The 20,108-nt window shown below is 46.2% G+C and overlaps 1 protein-coding gene across 6 annotated transcripts in view; it reads left to right on the forward strand.

Moving 5' to 3' along the window:
• PRICKLE2 (prickle planar cell polarity protein 2) overlaps positions 1–20,108 on the forward strand; it is a 338,795-nt gene that overhangs the window by 292,831 nt on the left and 25,856 nt on the right. For all 6 annotated transcript variants that reach the window (XM_070455728.1, XM_020904678.2, XM_070455729.1 and 3 more), the window contains one exon: positions 96–968. In XM_070455728.1, the coding sequence (XP_070311829.1) occupies positions 96–968 (873 nt within the window). The remainder of the gene's footprint in view (positions 1–95; positions 969–20,108) is intronic.

Genomic DNA, 20,108 nt, shown 5'->3' on the forward strand with positions numbered 1-20,108 from the left:
AGAACCCTGAGTCGAACCAGGGTGCTGTACATTTCACGTTCTGTTGCAGTGCTCTGAGCAGCTCATCACCCTCTTCGTGTCCCTTCTTTTCCCAGGAATTGACCAAGGTCAGATGACCTACGACGGCCAGCACTGGCATGCCACCGAGGCTTGTTTCTGCTGCGCCCACTGCAAGAAGTCGCTGCTGGGGCGGCCCTTCCTCCCCAGACAGGGCCAGATCTTCTGCTCACGCGCCTGCAGCGCCGGCGAGGACCCCAACGGCTCAGACTCCTCCGACTCCGCCTTCCAGAATGCCCGGGCCAAAGAGTCCCGGCGCAGCGCCAAGATTGGCAAGAACAAGGGCAAGACGGAGGAGCCGCTGCTCAACCAGCACAGCCAGCTGCAGGTGAGCTCCAACCGGCTGTCGGCCGACGTGGACCCCCTGTCGCTGCAGATGGACCTGCTCAGCCTGTCCAGCCAGACGCCCAGCCTCAACCGGGACCCCATCTGGAGGAGCCGGGATGAGCCATTCCACTACGGGAACAAGCTGGAGCAGAGCCAGCCACAGAGCCCCTTGCAGCTCCTCAGCCAGTGCAACATCAGAACTTCCTACAGCCCCGGCGGGCAGGGGGCTGGAGCCCAGCCCGACGTGTGGGCCAAGCACTTCGGCAACCCGAAAAGGAGCTCGTCGCTGGCCATGAAGGGCCACGGTGGCAGCTTCATCAAGGAGTGCCGGGAGGACTACTACCCGGGCAGGCTGCGGTCCCAGGAGAGCTACAGCGACATGTCCAGCCAGAGCTTCAGCGAAACCCGGGGCAGCATCCCGGTCCCCAAGTACGAGGAAGAGGAGGAGGAGGAAGGGGGCCTGTCCGCTCAGCAGTGTCGGACCCGGCACCCCATCAGCTCGCTGAAGTACACTGAGGATATGACGCCCACCGAGCAGACCCCGCGGGGCTCCATGGAGTCGCTGGCGCTGTCTAACGCAACAGGTAGGTTCTGGTCTCCTGGTACCCTGAGAATGTTCTCGGCGTCCTCTGACTGCTGGTTCTCAGGATTTTTGCATCGTACCCACTACATGCCCTCCTCCACCAGGTTGTCAAGAAAGGTGAACCCCCCAGTGGCTCCTTTGATTGGATTCCTTCTAAGCGGAGCCTGAGACGGGGTTAGGGTGCCTGTGATGTGTTGAGAACATGCTGTCAAGGAAGAGGAGTGAGAGAAACAGAAGGACAGGGGGAGGAACCAAGTGGAAAATGGTGTCTGGGCTGGGGTCGAGCTTCAGCCTGAGCCTGCAGGGGGCTCTGGAGGATGAGTGGGACCATACTGTGGGGTGGGTTCCTTCTTGGGACAAAGGGACTGATGCTTTGCTCAGCCATGTCAGTCAGTCATTGGTCCTGGGCAGCTGGAGAGTGACTTGGGGATGAGTTTGTGGATGTGGTCACAGAGGGCAGGAGAGCGCCTCTCAGCCAAAAGCGACATTGAAGAGAAAGGATGGGTGGTTGTGAGCTCCAGTATCTCATTAGGGAGCTGGTTTTAGTGTGTGGATAAAGATGAAAGAAAGGAGGATAGATAAGGAGCAAGCAGGCAGGCTGAGAAGGACAGAAGTGGTGAGAGACACACAAGACAGACAATCCATTGCCTGCTCTTGCCAACCAGATTGTCCAGCTGTTTTGTGTACCCACGCAGACAATGTCAGCATTCTGCAAGATGACTCTATGCAAAGTGTCATCTGAGGAGCAGGTCTGTCCACAGTGCACCCTGAGATAAGTACTGATTTTAACAGTGTTTACGCACTCTGGGGGCAGTTTGACATTATTGCAACATCCAAGTGCATGTTCAGTGGGCTTGTCTCTACTGGTTCAGGTGTGCACTGGTCAGGGTGTGAGAGACCGCTGGGTGAGTTGTCTGTGGCGTGTGCTGGGTGTCAGTCCTGCTCAGGTGGGTCACATACCAGGCCACACTGGGCTGAAATATGAAAACTGGTCCTTGGCTCCAAATAGATTGAGAAATGCTGCTTGAAGGAGCATTGAGTGTCTCTGCCTTTTGTGGATGGGACACCAGGAGGGAGACACATGTCTGTCCCTTCCAGTAGGGATCCCAGAGTCAAATGTGTCTGTCCCAGTGGAAACTGTGGCAGCCTCATGCATGTCAGCCCCCTCTGGAGGGACCACCGCCACCAGGTTCCAACTGGTTGTTGCCACTTGCAGGAATGTTTATTTATTCAACTAACAGTGATGCAGCACTCACCATGTGCCAAATATTGTTCCAAGCACTTGATAAATATTCACTCCATTACATCATCAAAACTCTTTGAAAGAGAGAGACTCTTAACAGTCTCAATTCAGAGTAGGAGAAACTGAAGCCCAGAGAGGTTGAAGCACTTGCCCAAAGTCACCCAACTTTTTAAAGCAGGGATTGAAACCTCTGCATGTGACCCCAGAGCAGTGCTCTTACTCGCATCAGGCTGCCAACCTCATCTGAACTCCATGCTGTTAGGTCTTCCAGGTTCCCAAATAAGTTTAAAATTTGGATTTTTTTTTTTTAATGTAAAGCCTATTGGCTGCTGGACGCAAAATGTGTCTCTGAATTGTAGAATATATGTATGTTGTGTTATTAACCTCATCATCCTCTACGGTGCTTTCACAGCTGTGTGCTCCTTTGTCTTGGAGGACACAGAGCAGGTATCCTTACCCCCATGTTTCAGGTGAAAAAAATGAGGCGACTAAGCATGTTGCCTAATGTCATACAAGGGCAAAATTAGCACAGAGTGATGACTGCCTGGCTTCCAGCCCAGTTTGTGCTGTTCTCAAAAGATTTATATGCTATAATTATTTAAGAGGCCAGGAGATATGTATGTAATTCAGACTCTGAAGTGGAGCTTCTCAAAGCTAGACCACCTGGATCAGAATCATTGGCTGCTTGATCGAAGCATGAATTCCAGGGCCTCCCCTCCAGGCCCAGTGTATCAGACCCAGTAGAGGTGGGGCCCAGGAACCTGCATTTTGAACAACTCTCTGCTGGTGCTCACACGACCACTGTCTAGAGCAGTTGTTCCTGGGTTTGTCCGTTCTGACTTGATTGTCCTCACAATGTAACTTAGGAGGAAATCAGGAGATCTAGAGGTTGGAGAATGTTGGAAAGACCAACTAAGTATGTTTGAAGAACATGTAGTCTCCGACCCTAAGGAAAAGGCAGGTAATTTATCCTCAAGATTTTCTGTAGATCCTTGCTTGGGCAAAGCAGCGAATGCCCCTCTGTTTCTGAGAACTTTTTGGAAAGCAGCCCTGAACCACTTCTGACAGAGCTGAGAAAAATTGCCCAGACCAGCACTGTCTGATACAGTAGCCACAAGCCACATGTGACTATTGAAATTTGAGTAATCAAGATGAAATGAAATGAAAATTTCAGGCCATCAGCTGCACAAGCCACATTTCAAGTGCTCACCAGCCATGAGCTGAATTTTAAATTTCATTTCATTTCAATCAATTTCATTTCCAGTCACCACATGTAGGTAAGCCAGAGGCTACCCTGTGGATGGCACAGATGAAGGGAGTGAACTGTTGGGATGGGCAGAATTTCAACCCCATTATTAATCTCTTTGGGCTCTCCTTGTGGCTCAGCTGGTAAAGAATCCGCCTGCAATGTGGAAGACCTGAATTTGATCCCCGGGTTGGGAAGATCCCCTGGAGAGGGGAACGGCTACCCACTCTGGCATTCTGGCCTGGAGAATTCCATGGACTGTATGGTCCATGGGATCACAAAGAGTCTGACACAACTGAATGACTTTCATTTTCATTAATATCTTTGGGAATTCTGTCCTGAGCCCTGGTTTTTCAAATTCTAACTTAATTAATAGTTTGGAATACCGGTTCTGCAGTTACACACCCTAGGTTCAAATCCAGCCTTAAAGCAGTCACTTAAATTCCATGAGATTCAATGGCCTCATCTATAGCATTTGATGAGTAATAGGACTTCCTTTGTAGGGTTTCTATAGAAAGAAATGATCATATACTTAAACACACTAATACAGTCTTTTGACACACATGACTGTCTCCAATGGTTACCTGAGTTTTTATTTTTTATTTTCCTCTCTCATCCTAAATATACTGGTGCATGGTTTTGGCCTCTCAGGATGTTTGGCTTCTGGTGTCTCCCTGCATCCAGCAACTGTGCAGATTTCCATTTTTAGGTTTGAAACTGTTTCTGTGGGCTCCTTTTCTCCCTAATCAACCTGAGAAGAGCATGGAAAACAGGCCTAAAGAAATCCATTTTGAGCCCCTGTGTTTCCATGGATCTGTCAGCCGTGGCAGTATTGGAAGGGAGATTATAGCTAATATTGGCAGCACCGTTTGTAGCATCCTTCACCACAGGACCTCACCCTAAATGCCTTTCACATACACCAAGGACATGCTGTTAACTAGACTTGGAAAGTCAGTCTTTTTGCTGCTGACCCTTACTGTTGCATGTGGATTTTGCTAGAAAATTAAGTAGTTTTTTGAGAAGGCAGTGTCGTGAACTGTGTGTATCTTAAACCCTAGAATCCCAGGCTATGAGTGAAGGTTGTTTAGTTGCTGAGTTGTGCCTGACACTTTCATGACCTGTTCCTCTGTCCATGGGATTTTCCAGGCAAGAATACTGGGGTGGGTAGTTATTCCCTTTTCCAGAGGATCTTCCTGATCCAAGGATCAAGCCTGCATCTCCTGATTGTCAAGAGGATTCTTTACCACTCAGCCACCAAGGAATCCCTGGGAGTGAAAGACACATCACAAAAGGCTCAGGCAAAAACACCTTGATCCTTCAGCGAAAGCTAGGTTTCAAGATAATGGATTTTTTTTTTCTCTTCCATGGCCAGTAACTTGTTATTAACTATGTCTGCAGTGTTTAATCTGGCATGAAGCATGAGCTTTTATGGGCAGCATTTTTTCCTTAGAGCAAGTCTGAAAAGCCAGGGAGCCCCAGTGGCTTGCCAGCCTCAAATCTCAGCTGGACGCCTGCAGTTTCAGTTTAGAAGTGGGAGTGGACTGTCCCTTATCATCGGCAAATGTAGTCCATCCCTTCTGCTCACTCAGAGTGAATCAGGCGGGCTTGGTCACCATTTGCACCCCCCACTAAATGGAGTCTTGCAGAAGCTCTTTAAAAAAAAAAAAAAATTAGCTGCACTGTGCACCATGTGGGAGACAGTTCCCCAACCAGGAATCGGACCCTCGAACCCTGGAGTAAAAGCGTGGATTCTTAACCACTGAACTACCAAGAAGTCCATTGCAGAAGCTCTTTGACCCTGCCATTGTCTAACCATGCCTCTAAAGCAGCTTGGAGCCTGCGTGATTGTAGTATTATAAATAGGAGTAACAAAGTCAACAGCAGCTACCGTTACCGGCTGTTTGTCATGTACTAGGAACGGGTCTAAGTCCTTTCAGGAAGTAACTCACAACACCCCTGTGAGGTAGATAGAGTTATTTCCATTTTATAGATAACTCAAATGAGACCCAGAGAGGCTTAGTAGCCCAAGGCCACATGGCTCAGAAGTAGAAGACCGGGATTCCTAGCTCCAGAGCCTGTGCCCTGGACCCTGTGCCATGGCAGGAATGCTTGGTGGTGATGATATAAGTGAAATAATCATAACAGATCACTGACTGGGATGTGACCTGGTAACAACTTCATATATAACATCTCTTCCAATCTTCATAACAGCCCTGTGAGAGAAGTCTGATTATTATACCCATTTTACAGATGAGCACACTGAAGGTCATAGACACTGTGACCTCCCCGTGGCCCCCGCTGATGGCCAGGACCTAGTCCCAGGTGTGGTAGTCTTCAAAGCCCTTACTCTGAACCTCGATCTGCATCTTCACAGGACGGGTGGTGCTCACAGTCCAGAGACGTGCACGGTGACTCTGAAGAGACAGGGATTCCTTTTCCTGTGCAGCCAGTTTGCTGATGGGTCTGTTAGGCTCAGGGGAGGGGGGCGCTCGAGGGAAGCCTGAAAGCCCAAGCGCCAATGGAGAACTGAACGGCAGAAGCGAGGGAGGTGGTCCGAGATGACGTGCCCGGGTGAGAGGCGGGAAAGACAAAGGAGACGAGTACAGACCACCTGGGGGTGGGCACCCGGGCCGGAGGCACTGATGGGGAGGAGGCCACGGCCATGGTGCAGGGTGGAGTCTGGGTTCAAGTCACACTGCAGCAGACATAGAAGAGAGCTGGAACTGGGAGTGGTGGCCTCAGGTGGATGCCACACAACAGCCGGAGACTGTCAGCTGGTCCCCAGGAAGGGGGACAGCGCTGAGACCGACGCTAGGCCTGTTCCTTCTGTATGGGGTGAAGGGTCAGACAGAGCTGGGACCTGGAGGAACAAAATGCAGATGTGGGTCAGAGTGAGGGAAGGGAAAGAGGGTTTCTCTGTTCATTCATTCAGTCAGTCAGCAGCTGTGACTGGAGCGCCTGCCCTTTGAATTACAGCAGAAGGAAGGAGAGCGTGGGCTGTAGGCCAGTCTGCCAGTTGGAAACTGGAGTTTGTGGTTTAATACCTATGTGTCCTTGGGCAAACCTGGCTTATCTATTCTGTCTCACTGTCCCCCAGTATCACACTGTCCTCATCTTTTTTTTTTGGGTGGGGAGCAGGGGGGCCCGTAGTACATGGCTTGTGGGATTTCAGTTTCCAGACCAGGGATTGAACCCAGACCATGACAGTGAAAGCGCTGAATCCTAACCACTGGACCACCAGGGAACTCTTTCACTGTCTTCATCTTCAAAATGAAATGATAGCAGTGCCTTGTAGAGTTGTCGTGGAAATTAAATAAGTAAATTCCCATAAAGAATTTAGCACAATGCCTGACACCCTCTAAGTTACTGTTAGAGATTACACTTAGTAGGTGTCATGCCTCTGCAAGGTGCTAAGGTTGCAGTGAACTAAAGTGGGTATGGCCTTGCCCTCCTGCGCCTCATAGTGTACTAGAATTTAATAATTTAATACATAGTAACCATCTAATTGTACTATTTAAAATTACATCAGTGGTAAGTGTGGGGCTAGGAGGGTATACAGAGAGGGCTCTAGCTAAGTTAGGAAGATCAGAGAGGACAGAAAAAAAATGCTTAAGGGGATAAAGGGGAAGGTGCATTCCAGGTAGCAAGAGCAGCATGTGCAAAGGTCCTGTGGTAGGATGTATGACAAATATAAAGACCTGAAAGGAGGCCCTATAGCTGGTTGATGCACAGAGGATAATAAGGCTGGAAGGCACAGGGGGAATAGTGCAGAACCATTTTAGATAGTTTAAGGGTTTGGGCCTTTCCACTAAGGACAGTGGAAAGCACGTGAAGTCACAGGCCAACAGGGAGGGAAGTGACATGATCAGGTTTGCATTCTGGAAAGATGGTTTCAGCTGCTGTGTGGGGAATTGACTGGAAGAGGGCAAGTGCTGATACAGAGAGACCCACTAGGAGGCAATCCAGATGTGCAGCCAGGAGAAGAGGTGAAGGCGGCAGCCCCCAAGGTATAAACAGCCGTGACTGAAGAGCGTGCACCTGACGATGACCTAGAAGAGGAAATGGGCAGAGCTTTTCGGTGCCCTGGGGGATGATCCTGGAAGGCAGAATTACATGGATGTGAAAACGTAAAAGTTGTATCAGTTTGCCTACTCTGTGATTTTTTGACCCAGGCAAACATCAGCAGAAAGTCCATGCGTCATTGGGTTGGATACTCAGACACACAGCAGAGGTAGACACCTGCCATCTTTGATTAGTGTTGTATTGGCGTGGCATATCCAGACCTTTATTATCTTTTTATTGAGCTATAGTTGATTTATAATATCATATCAGTTTCAGGTATACAACATAGTTATTCAATATTTCTATAGATGATACTCCTTTTAAAGTTATTATAAAATAATGGCTGTATTTTCCTGTGCTGTATTATACACCCTATTGCTTATTTATTATAAGCACATATGCATAGCATGTTCACACCTTTAACACACATCACCTACATACCTTGACAAGGAAAGTTCCGTTGCACAACAGCTGGACATATTCATTGCTAGGAGGTAATGGGGTAATTTTTTTTTTTTTTTTTTTTTTAGCATTTTGGCAAACTGAAAAAGAAGGACAAAGAAACTTCAGTGTGAGAATCTGAAGTAACAAATGGAACAGACCACTTTACCAAGAATGTCTGAGATGTTTCTTAATCCTTTTAATGCAAAACATTTGTATATTTAATTTGAGGCAGGAACATTTCTCCCGTTCTTCTGCATAGCTTAGATATCCATCCTCTAACCCAATTTCTGTATTTAAATTGTTGGATAAAACTTCCTAAGCAGCTGGCACCCATGACTCGAGGAGTTAGCCCTCAAAGGTTCTCATAAATCATATGGCCCAGGACTTTCTGATCCTTTCCTCCATGGGGAAGATGTGGAAGATGCCCAGTCTGGAATTACAGGTTTGAAAACCTGCAACTCACTTTGAGTTATGTTGTTTGGTCCCAGAGCCAACCCCATGTCTACTTGGGGAAGTGCATAGGGATCGTCTTTGTTCGCTGGAATTATGGAACTCTTTTGTTCGCAAGCCTCAGAAGAATCCCAATTCCAGTGGATGTAAACAAACAAGATTTTGTTTTTCATTATGAAGTACAGAGTTCCCAGATGATAGGCAGCTGAATCCAGGCACACAAATGATGTCATCAGGACTCAGCCTCTTTCCTGTCTCAGTTCTTGTTTTCTGCATAGTGGCATCATTCTGAGGTGACTCTTCCACGGAGTAGGAGAGGGTGCTCGGCAACCCCAGGCTAACATCTGTTAACGTCAGGTCAAGGAGAGTGGGCTGATCTTCTTTAATAGTGTCAGTGACAGTCCCAGAATTGAGTTGCATTTGCATGACTTTGGTCACCTAACATTTGTTAAACTAACTCCCAGGTTGGGAGGGAGCTGGAGGGAATCTTTGCTCTGATTGGCCAGGCCTGGGTCACATGTCCATCCTGGGACGTGGGCAAGTAGGATCAAGGTCATCAAAACTGTAGGAATGGAAAATGGAGAAGAGAGCTTCTCAAAGGGAAATCGAGATAGTTTTTACAAAAGAGGAGGGATGGTGTTGCAGGAGTACAAACCACAGGTATGGTACCCATCTGGGGCTGACCACCCCCCACACACACACACACACACACACACACACCTACCTTGATCTGGTTCCTTCCTCCAAAAGCCCCACCATTTATACTTGACATCAAATGTCCATTATGGTTGTTAGCCATGTTTACTTTTTTTTATGGAGACAAAGCTCTGGTCTTTGGGACATGTCCCTGTACTGATGGTAATGCGAAGGTTCTAGATGGTTTGGAGGGGCAGGTTAGATGGTACCCAACCTTCTGGCTCTGTGTTGAGGATGTGATTCCAGAGTGCTTTCTGAATGGTGTCATGGGCTGACTTCCTTGGTGCCCCTCCCAAGAAAGCATGCCCTCTTGGCATTTCTTGGCTCTGAACCAGGCTCACAGACCAGGGACCAGATGAAAGCCAGCAGAGTGAATGTCGTAGGAGAATCTGTTCCTTATTTTTTGCTGAGTCAAAGCTTTGGTGTGTTGGGAAGCGGAGGACAGCATCAGAGCCAGGGGAGGCAGATGGGGAACCGTGGACAGACGGAGCCCAGTCCTCAGTAGCTACCTGTCACGGTCTCGCTGATATTTTCTGGGTCCAGAGAAACTTTTCCAGTGTCCTGGTTTTTAATAACCGTTCAGGAGGCTTATTTATAACCGCCTTGGGCGTGAGCAGTCATCTATGCTGAGAGTAAGTAACCGTGGTTGCTGACAGGAGAGAAAAGGTTGCTGATTTTATTCATTTTATTACTGAAAAGGCAACACTGGAAAAAAGAAAATGGGTCTAGAGTGGAGACCAGAGGGTGATGGGCTTTTTAGACTCGTAAGATTTTTCAAAGTGAATTTTTAAAGAATGAGTGTGCCTTTCTGTCAGAACCTCTGAATTTGGGAGTCTCACATGGGAAATCAGATAGTTCTTATCCGCTTGAAAATGGTTTTGAAACTCAGATTTTTAGGATTTAAGTCTTTAAAATATCAACAGTAAAACATGAAAGAGGAAAATTGAGAAAAATGATAGAAGTGGGGAAAAATATCGTAACACCCATCGCTTGACTAGTGCTAATATTTCGGTGGCTTTTCCAGTTTTTCCCTATATACTGGTATATCATTTTTCTTGGAGTTGTAGGCATATTGAGTATTTTGTGTCCTGAATTTCTTTATTTGCATTCTATTGTTAGCTTATTTCCAGAGCTTTTATAACCATCGTTTTTGATGACTGCATTAGTATTCCATTGAATGAATGTTATCGCATCTCTGGAATTGGACATTTAGGCAGTTTCCAATTTGATTTTATTTAAATCTTGATTTCTTTGGTTTCCATCAACAGAACATACTTTCTTAACCCTCCCTTTTCTTATCAACATAAACCTTCTAAATATTTTGGCTCAGAGGCTCACCAGATCCTTGACCTCCTCAGCTTGGCCCCTTGGGAAAGCATTTTAGCATCTCTTGCACAAAGTGTTCTGGCCACAGTGTGATGCCTATGAGCTATACTGTGCTGACTCTCACCTGTCTAAGCCACCCCTCTTCAACCCATACATGAAGCATCTCCCAGAGCACTGGAAAATTAATGTGATTGAAACCCCACTTCCTAGTGTGAGCCATGTGGAGCCAGCCTTGGGGAGTGTATTTCTCCATGTAAACAGTCAGTCATCCACTCCATCAGTTAAACTCATCCAGAGACCACCTACATTACATTCATCTGGGATGCTTGTCAATAATGCAGCTTCTTGGGCCCCATCCCAGACTCACAAATAGAATCTCTTAGGGCTCAGCTTTTCAAACAAGTGCCCCCAGAGAACTCTCAGGCCCGCTAAGTTTGAGAAAGGACTGCTGAGCTAGAGGAACCCAGACTCCTCATCCTGGTGATCAGATAGTTTCTATCATACTTAGCATCTTATCTGTGGCTGGAACACTCATCTGCCCTGCAGTGCCCTTCTGCATCTCCTCTTAGCCCTGAGCTCAGCCTCCTATTTAGACAAAAGCAAAATAAATTATGCTTCTTCTGAGAAGCTCTGAAGATGTCCCCAAGACCAACTTGCTCTTGATAATAGTAAATATCATTCTAATGAGTTAAGGACACGTGATCTGAACCATATGGATGGGTTGTTCCTTAATTACATAGTATGGATTAAATATGAAAGAGGGTGACTTGCCAAGGGGTTTTGGCATTTTCACTGGATACAGCAGAAAGAGTGGACAGTAAAACACTTTAGTCTTCAAACAGGGCCTGTTTCAGTTCTAAATCAATGTGAAAACCAAAAGGCCATGAAACCAAAGTTTCATAAGAATTTGCGACAGGTTGATTTGTTGTCTGTTCAGCATCAAATTATTTTCAGCAGCTCTCCTCAGTGGTTTACCAGCATCACCTTGAGAGCGTCCAGTTAGCTGTCTGTGGGTGGATGGATGGGTATGTGTGTGTATGTGTGTTTTCTGAGCTCTGTTCTTCCAGCCAGCTCCTCCAGCCTGCCCTTCCCAAATCAAAACTAGACCATGACATTTTTTGGGAGGCAGCTGTCACAAATCAGGCTGAGCAAACAGGCGGGGCACCGTCTAAAAGATAAAGTCTCTGTGTTCCAACACAAAATTACTAAGAAAAAAACCTCGTGTTTTCTTTGGTACAAAAACTTTTAACAGCTTAAAAATGTCATGCCGAACTCCCCATCCACTAAGTAAAGATATAGGACATATTTCTTCCATTTTTTTCCCCTCTGTTCTGGAAAATCGCCTTTCTCAGCTCTCACCCACCCAAGGTTTTGGTGTTCCAGTTTGCAGACCGTCCAACCCCCATCTTCCCTATTCTCTGTTAGCTTTCCCATGTATAAGCAGTGGAGGGAAAAACAGGCTCATTATGCTCCTTGCACAGAGGAGTAGAAACTGTCCTTCTGTGCATTCTCGTTCTCTGGACCATTCCTGGGAACAAATCCTTGACTCTCAGCTGTGCTATGTCTGAGGGATTCTCATTTCTTTAAGTTAAGCATCTTACCCAGTCAGATCTGCCTTCCTGAGTGTGTTATCCATCCAAGGATACCTGTGAGGACTTATTTTTGATTCTGATATTGTGCTTTTGGTGCGAGCATCCATAGAAAGGATTCTGTAACTGCTGTGGACTCCTCACCCTGGCTGGAGCAGATTTTTGACTGCTGCATTTCAAAACGGAGGTGCTGATTTTAGAAGAGCAGAAAAGTCCATTTCAGGCTTTACTTGTGTCTTTTCCTGGAGAGCAGATTAAGCTCAGAGCTGGAAGGGAAATGAGAGAACAGCCTAGAACAACTCATCCATTTTCTTTCTTTCTTTGTGTTTAGATCCTGGATCCTGGGGGGAAGATCGGGTGGTGGGGAATTCTCTTTGCCTGAGATGCACGTTTGTGGACAAATACTGAGGGTGATGCTCTGGATGCATGGCTCTCAATGGGGGAGAGTGGGGATTTTGTCACCCAGGGGGCATTGGGCTATATTTAGAAACAGTTTTATTTGTCACATCTTGGGATACAGGGTGTTCCTGGCTGCTAGTGGATACAGGCCAGGGTCGTACTGCTAAGCATCCCCAGTGCACATGAGAGCACCTCCCCTCCCGGAAGTTTTCATTGTTCCTTGGAGGATGATTGCTTTCCAGCGTTGTGCTGGCTTCTGCTGTAAAACAACGTGAGTCAGCTGTGTGTATACGTATAACCCCGCTTCTCAAGCCTCCCTCACACCACAACCCCCCCGCCACCAATCCAGCCCCTCTAGATCATCAAAGAGCACCGACCCAGCGAAGAGTCATCTAGCCCCATGAGTCAGCAGTGCCAGAATTAAGAAAGCCTGGTCTCGACACCAGGAATTCAATCAGAAAGCATCAGCCTCCATCAGAGCCTCTCACAACCACATCTGAGGAGGTCATGATGTCACATCGCAAGAGTGGGTCTGCCTGGCCTGGCATTTCAGAAACCCCCTCTGCAGCTGAAAGAACTCTTTCTGCTTGTTGGTCTGATCCCAGCCACACCGCACAGAGTGGGTTACTGTTTCAGGATCAGTCCAACCTGGTTGAAACCCCCATCACCGCTCTAGCTACGTGGCCTCAGACAAGTGGCTTCAATCTCCCAGCTTCCTCAGCTTCCTAGAGAACAAATGTAAATTTCTGCCACATGGGGCTGTGGTGGAACGGGAGGTAATATGCAGAAAGTACTTAATTGCATGCCTGGCACTTGGCCGTCTCAATATTTGAGAGTTATTATTACTCTTATTATTAGGTGCCCCAGAGCGCCAACCTCCTGTCTCTTTCCTTTTAACTCTGTCTCAGCCCGTTGCTCACTCACTTACCAGGGAGAAGGAAGATTGCAGGAACTCAGACCTCATGATCACAGTCAGGGATAGAGGGAGAAGGCCCGCATCCATGGATGAGCCTGAAGTCTGGCAGTTCTGTCGGTGTCAGAGATCCAGACCATGCTGGTGCCCACAGCTGGGGGGCTCTGTGGCTTGGATTTTCAGGAATGTTTGCAGCTGGAAAGATGAGCCCCTTGCTCCCTGAGTCTTGGTTTCCCACCTTGTCTGAGCTGAAAGAGGCTGCGGGAATCTGAGGCCTAAGTATGCCCATACAACACGTCTTAGTGTTAATGGAGCCTGGCCTCCCTGTGTAAGGAAGCTAGACTGTCAGCTCCTAGACTTTAGTCTCTCCCTTGCTAATCTCCCCCTCTCCCCAGTATCAATTAACTTTTCAGACAATTCTCATTTGCTGCAGTTTAGAAGAGTTAATTTGTTGTTTGAGTCTGTGGATGAGCAATTTCTGGGCCCTGAGTTTAGGAAGACGGTAGGGAGGAGTCCAACAATAGAAATTTTCTGTTGAGATCATTATCGGCCTCCAAGACTCGCCGACTAGTGAGGTCTGACTTTAGCTGCAGATCTGCTTTGGGTTCAAGCCCCTCAGCAGGGAGACGAATTCCAGCCTGCCCGGAAGCTCCCATAAAGTTCTCGCTGAAGCACCCCAGATGTCGCCGTTTTTTAAAAATTGAAGTTCAGTTGATTTCCAACGTTGTCATAATTGCTGCTGTCTAGCACAGTAACTCAGTTATACATATATGTGTTCTTTTTCATTTTCTCTTCCACTGTGATTTATCACAGGATGTTAGATAGAGTTCTCAGATCTCACCATTCTTAAGTGAACCGTGGATGGCCAGGCTTTCTGTCCCTGAGCATTTTACTTTGTGGCCCTTTCTGCTCAGGATAAGGGCAGCCCAGGAGACAGATGCCTTCCCCTGTCTTCTTCTGCCCTCTGAAGCTGTGTATTGTGGGGATTTTAGTCAGGTCATGTGGATGCTGCATCTTTATCTGTCAGTATTGCATGGAACACAGCAGCTTGGAAGACATTTGTACTCCACCTTTTCTCTGAGTCCCAGGACTGCTGCAGAAGGAGCATTGTAAACATCTTTAGTGGGTATTCAGAAGTTCCACCCCCACCCTGTTGTCATCCAGTAGGTGAATCCAAAGCCCTCCTGGGAGCGTTGAGATGTAAAAATCATTCATTGTCAACCCAGGCCCTAATACTGCGTATGTTATTGGGAGAAACTGTGTAAGATGCCCTGTCATCCTTTATGGTAACCTCCTACTTCTTTGAGTTGCCGTTTTTATTTATTTATAGAGTTGTCATTTCAAAGGGAGCCATGCTCGTGTGTCTCCCTCATCCACTCACAGTCCCAACAATCCTGTTTTTTATCCATCTTCTATACCAGAGTTGGGATATGAGATTTTTTTCTTTTTGAAACAGAAAGAATGAGGAAGAGAAAGACATTTTAAACAGGTTGGCTCTGACTTGTTTTATGTTCATTTATTCAACAAATACTTACTGGGCGCCTACGACATGCCAGGCACTCTGTTCATTGCCAAGTATACACTGGTGAATAAATCAGACTTGGTCCCTGTGTGGGTCAGGGCCCCAGCAGGAAACAGATGGCACAGGAAAGGGTAATTAAAGGAAGCCTAATGAAGGAGGCCACTGGGTAGTAACTGAGGCCTTAGGCAGAGAACCTCAGCCAACGTTCAGCCTGGCAGAGGGAGCCAGGGTGATAAGTACCATGCTACCCTCCGATTTCCTACTGGAAATCAACCCCAACCAGAAGCCCAAGAGTAAGAGAGCCAGCCATTGGTGCAGCTTTGTGGGAGAGCAGGGTGGAGATGGTTATAACTGCAGCAGGGAATGTATAAGCACACACTAAGGCAGATTTACGTTCAAGGTCAGGAGGGGCGGCCGTGAGAAGATACCCCTCGTCCAAGGTAAGGAGCAGCGGCTGCGCTTTGCTGGAGCAGCTATGAAGAGATACCCCACATCAAAGGAAAGAGAAACCCAAGTAAGACGGTAGGTGTTGTGTGAGGGCATCACAGGGCAGGCCCACTGAAACCATAATCACAGGAAACTAGCCAATCTGACCACACGGACCACAGTCTTGTCTAACTCAGTGAAACTAAGCCATGCCGTGTGGGGTCACCCAAGACGGTTGGGTCATGATGGAGAGGTCTGACAGAATGTGGTCCACTGGAGAAGGAAATGGCAAACCACCTCAGTATTCTTGCCTTGAGAACCCCATGAACAGTATGAGAAAGCAAAATGATAGGATACTGAAAGAGGAACTCCCCAGGTCGGTAGGTGCCCAATATGCTACTGGAGATCAGTGGAGAAATCACTCCAGAAAGAATGAAGGGGTGGAGCCAAAGCAAAAACAATACCCAGTTGTGGGTGGAACTGGTGATAGAAGCAAGGTCTGATGCTGTAAAGAGCAATATTGCATAGGAACCTGGAATGTTAGGTCCGTGAATCAAGGCAAATTGTAAGTGGTCAAATAGGAGATGGCAAGAGTGAATGTCGACATTCTAGGAATCAGTGAACTAAAACGGACTGGAATGGGTGAATTTAACTCAGATGACCATTATATCTACTACTGTGGGCAGGAATCCCTTAGAAGAAATGGAGTAGCCATCATAGTCAACAAGAGAGTCCGAAATGCAGTACTTGGATGCAATCTCAAAAACGACAGAATGATCTCTGTTCATTTCCAAGGCAAACCATTTAATATCACGGTAATCCAAGCCTATGCCCCAACCAGTAATGCTGAAGAAACCGAAGTTGAACGGTTCTATGAAGACCTAGAAGACCTTTTAGAGCTAACACCCAAAAAAGATGTCCTTTTCATTATAGGGGACTGGAATGCAAAAGTAGGAAGTCAAGAAACACCTGGAGTAACAGGCAAATTTGGCCTTGGAGTACGGAATGAAGCAGGGCAAAGGCTAATAGAGTTTTGCCAAGAGAATGCACTGGTCATAGCAAATACCCTCTTCCAACAACACAAGAGAAGACTCTACACATGGACATCACCAGAAATCACATTGGTCAATACCGAAATCAGATTGATATAGTCTTTGCAGCCAAAGATAGAGAAGCTCTATACAGTCAGCAAAAACAAGACTGGGAGCTGACTGTGGCTCAGATCGTGAACTCCTTATTGCCAAATTCAGACTTAAACTGAAGAAGGTAGGGATAACCACTAGACCATTCAGGTATGACCTAAATCAAATCCCTTATGAATATACAGTGGAAGTGAGAAATAGATTTAAGGGACTAGATCTGATAGACAGAGAGCCTGATGAACTATGGACAGAGGTTCATGACATTGTACAGGAGACACAGGAATCAAGACCATCCCCATGGAAAAGAAATGCAAAAAGGCAAAATGGTTGTCTGAGGAGGCCTTACAAATAGCTGTGAAATGAAGAGAAGCTAAAAGAAAGGAGAAAAGGAAAGATATTCCCATTTGAATGCAGAGTTCCAAAGAATAGCCAGGAGAGATACGAAACCCTTCCTCAGCGATCAATGCAAAGAAATAGAGGAAAACAACAGAATGGGAAAGACTAGAGATCTCTTCAAGAAAATTAGAGACACCAAGGGAACATTTCATGCAAAAATGGGCTCAATAAAGGACAGAAATGGTATGGACCTAACAGAAGCAGGAGATATTAAGAAGAGGTGGCAAGAATACACAGAAGAACTGTACAAAAAAGATCTTCATGACTCAGATAATCACAATTGTGTGATCACTCACCTAGAGCCAGACATCCTGGAATGTGAAGTCAAGTGGGTCTTAGAAAGCATCACTACGAACAAAGCTAGTGGAGGTGATGGAATTCCAGTTGAGCTATTTCAAATCCTGAAAGATGATGCTGTGAAAGTGCTGCACTCAATATGCCAGCAAATTTGGAAAACTCAGCAGTGTCCACAGGACTGGAAAAGGTCCGTTTTCATTCCAATCCCTAAGAAAGGCAATGCCAAAGAATGTTCAAACTACCACACAATTGCACTCATCTCACACGCTAGTAAAGTAATGCTCAAAATTCCCCAAGCCGGGCTTCAGCAATATGTGAACCGAGAACTTCAAGATGTTCAAGCTGATTTTAGAAAAGGCAGAAGAACCGGAGATCAAATTGCCAACATCTGCTGGATCATCGAAAAAGCAAGAGAGTTCCAGAAAAGCATCTATTTCTGCTTTATTGACTACGCCAAAGCCTTCAACTGTGTGGATCACAATAAACTGTGGAAAATTCTGAAGGAGATGGGAATACCAGACCACCTGACCTGCCTCTTGAGAAACCTGTATGCAGGTCAGGAAGCAACACTTAGAACTGGACATGGAACAACACACTGGTTCCAAATAGGAAAAGGAGTATGTCAAGGCTGTATATTGTCACCCTGCTTGTTTAACTTATATGCAGAGTACATCATGAGAAACGCTGGGCTGGAAGAAGCACAAGCTCAATCAAGATTGCCAGGAGAAATATCAGTAACCTCAGATATGCAAATGACACCACCCTTATGGCACAAAGTGAAGAGGAACTAAAAAGCCTCTTGATGAAAGTGAGAGGAGAGTGAAAAAGTTGGCTTAAAGCTCAACATTCAGAAAACTAAGATCATGGCATCTGGTCCCATCACCTCATGGGAAATAGATGGAGAGACAGTGGAAACAGTGTCAGACTTTATTTTTTTGGGCTCCAAAATCACTGCAGATTGTGACTGCAGCCATGAAATTAAGAGATGCTTACTCCTTGGAAGGAAAGTTGTGACCAACCTAGATAGCATATTAAAAAGCAGAGACATTACTTTGCTAACAAAGGTCCATCTGGTCAAGGCTATGGTTTTTCCAGTGGTCATGTATGGATGTGAGAGTTGGACTGTGAAGAAAGCTGAGCGCGAAAAAGTTGATGCTTTTGAACTGTGGTGTTGGAGAAGACTCGAGAGTCCCCTTGGACTGCAAGGAGATCCAACCAGTCCATCCTAAAGGAGATCAGTCCTGGGTGTTCATTGGAAGGACTGATGCTGAAGCTGAAACTCCAGTACTTTGGCCACCTCATGCCAAGAGTTGACTCATTGGAAAAGACTCTGATGCTGGGAGGGATTGGGGGCAGGAGGAGAAGGGGACGACAGAGGATGAGATGGCTGGATGGCATCACTAACTCTATGGGCATGGGTTTGAGCAAACTCTGGAAGTTTGTGATGGACAGGGAGGCCTGGCATGCTGTGATTCATGGGGTCACAAAGAGTTGGACACTACTGAGCAACTGAACTGAACTAAAGGCAGATTATGATATGTGGTATGAAAGGCATGAGCAGGGTAAAGACCTGAGAGGGTAGTGAGGATTAACAACATTACAAGGATTGTCATGGAAGCTGTCTGAAGTGTTTAAGCTAAGAATTGGTTAAGAACTTGACCTTGCATAGTAAGGGAGGAGGAGAAGAAGATGAAAGGCTTAAGAAATAGCAGCATGTGCAAAGGCCCTGAGGCAAGAGAGAGCTTTACAATTCTGGTAACTGGAAAGCAGGCCAGTGTGCTAAGAGTGTAGTTGTCGAGGGGAGAGCTATACTTAGAGCTATGAAGCACTCACATTTTATTGCTGGCTCAAATTCAGCCTCTTGGAATCCCTCTGAGAACAGTGTCCTGGTCCCTTTTCAGTGGAGTGTCTGTAAGTAGGAAGAAGTCAGATGACTTGGAGAGTAGGTTGGGGAAGCAAAGGCGAGAGTGAGGTCAAAAATATCGAGTGTGTTTGGAGTGTGAGGGGAGAACTTGTCATTTGAAAACAAAAATGTTTTGGGGGAAAAAAGTCTGAACTCTTTCTGTTGATCTTTGGGTTGCTGTAGCTTATTGTTTCCTTTTGGTGCTGATTTCTGGCTTGGTCATCTGCTGGATTTCATATACATAGTGCATTTGAATTTTACCCCAGGTATCCTGTCTTAGCCAAGCAAATAATGTATAAATCTGATTAAAGCAAAACCTTTCCTGAAGTAAACAGTAAGTCCTGAAAACATGTAGCTAAACATATGATTCAAAATCTCCTTCTTCTTTTATTGCATGAATTAGCCAGTTTGGGCCATAGGGAACAGACTCTGGGTCTCTTAGGACAGATGCATTCGTCCTTAGGAAGAAAGATGGATGTTTCCTGGGTGGATGTTACTATAGTTACAGAAGACTTTCACCCAGCCTCCAAAGATCTGAATCCTTCCATGTTTCTTCAAAATTCCTTCCTAAAGTGAAGGGCCAAGAGTTCTACAAGATTTTCCAATGTAGGCAGGAAATCATGTGACCTTTGTCCTCCTAGAATCTCAGCACCATGATAGGAGATGAGACCAGGTGGGTTCACAGTTTAGGACAGTTCAGTGACTGGTGCCCAAGGCTCATCCTTAAAAATCTCAGGAACCCTCACATGTTTGTTTAGGGCCCTTGGTGGCCGTGAACTTAGTTCTCATTAACAAAGCAAGGGAACCAGTACCTCATGGGAATTCCTATCTCAAGCTCAATGGTACCACGTGAATACCTAACACTGTTTTAAAGAGAATGGTCACCAGGCCTTCTCCATCTCTTTAAAGAGAGACTTTTCATTGGGTACCTACTGGAAAGATGAAAGATAGTGTCAATGAAATAGTAATAAGCAATTTAAGAAAGAAACGGAAAATTTTGAGTCAAGTTGAGGATTTTAACTTGGGAATAGCCTCTTAGAAGGCTCCAAGAAGTCTTCCACCCATTACAGGTCTACATATAGTTCTA

The sequence above is a fragment of the Odocoileus virginianus genome, chromosome 26 (assembly GCF_023699985.2).
Source record: "Odocoileus virginianus isolate 20LAN1187 ecotype Illinois chromosome 26, Ovbor_1.2, whole genome shotgun sequence".
Classification (NCBI taxonomy): domain Eukaryota; kingdom Metazoa; phylum Chordata; class Mammalia; order Artiodactyla; family Cervidae; genus Odocoileus; species Odocoileus virginianus.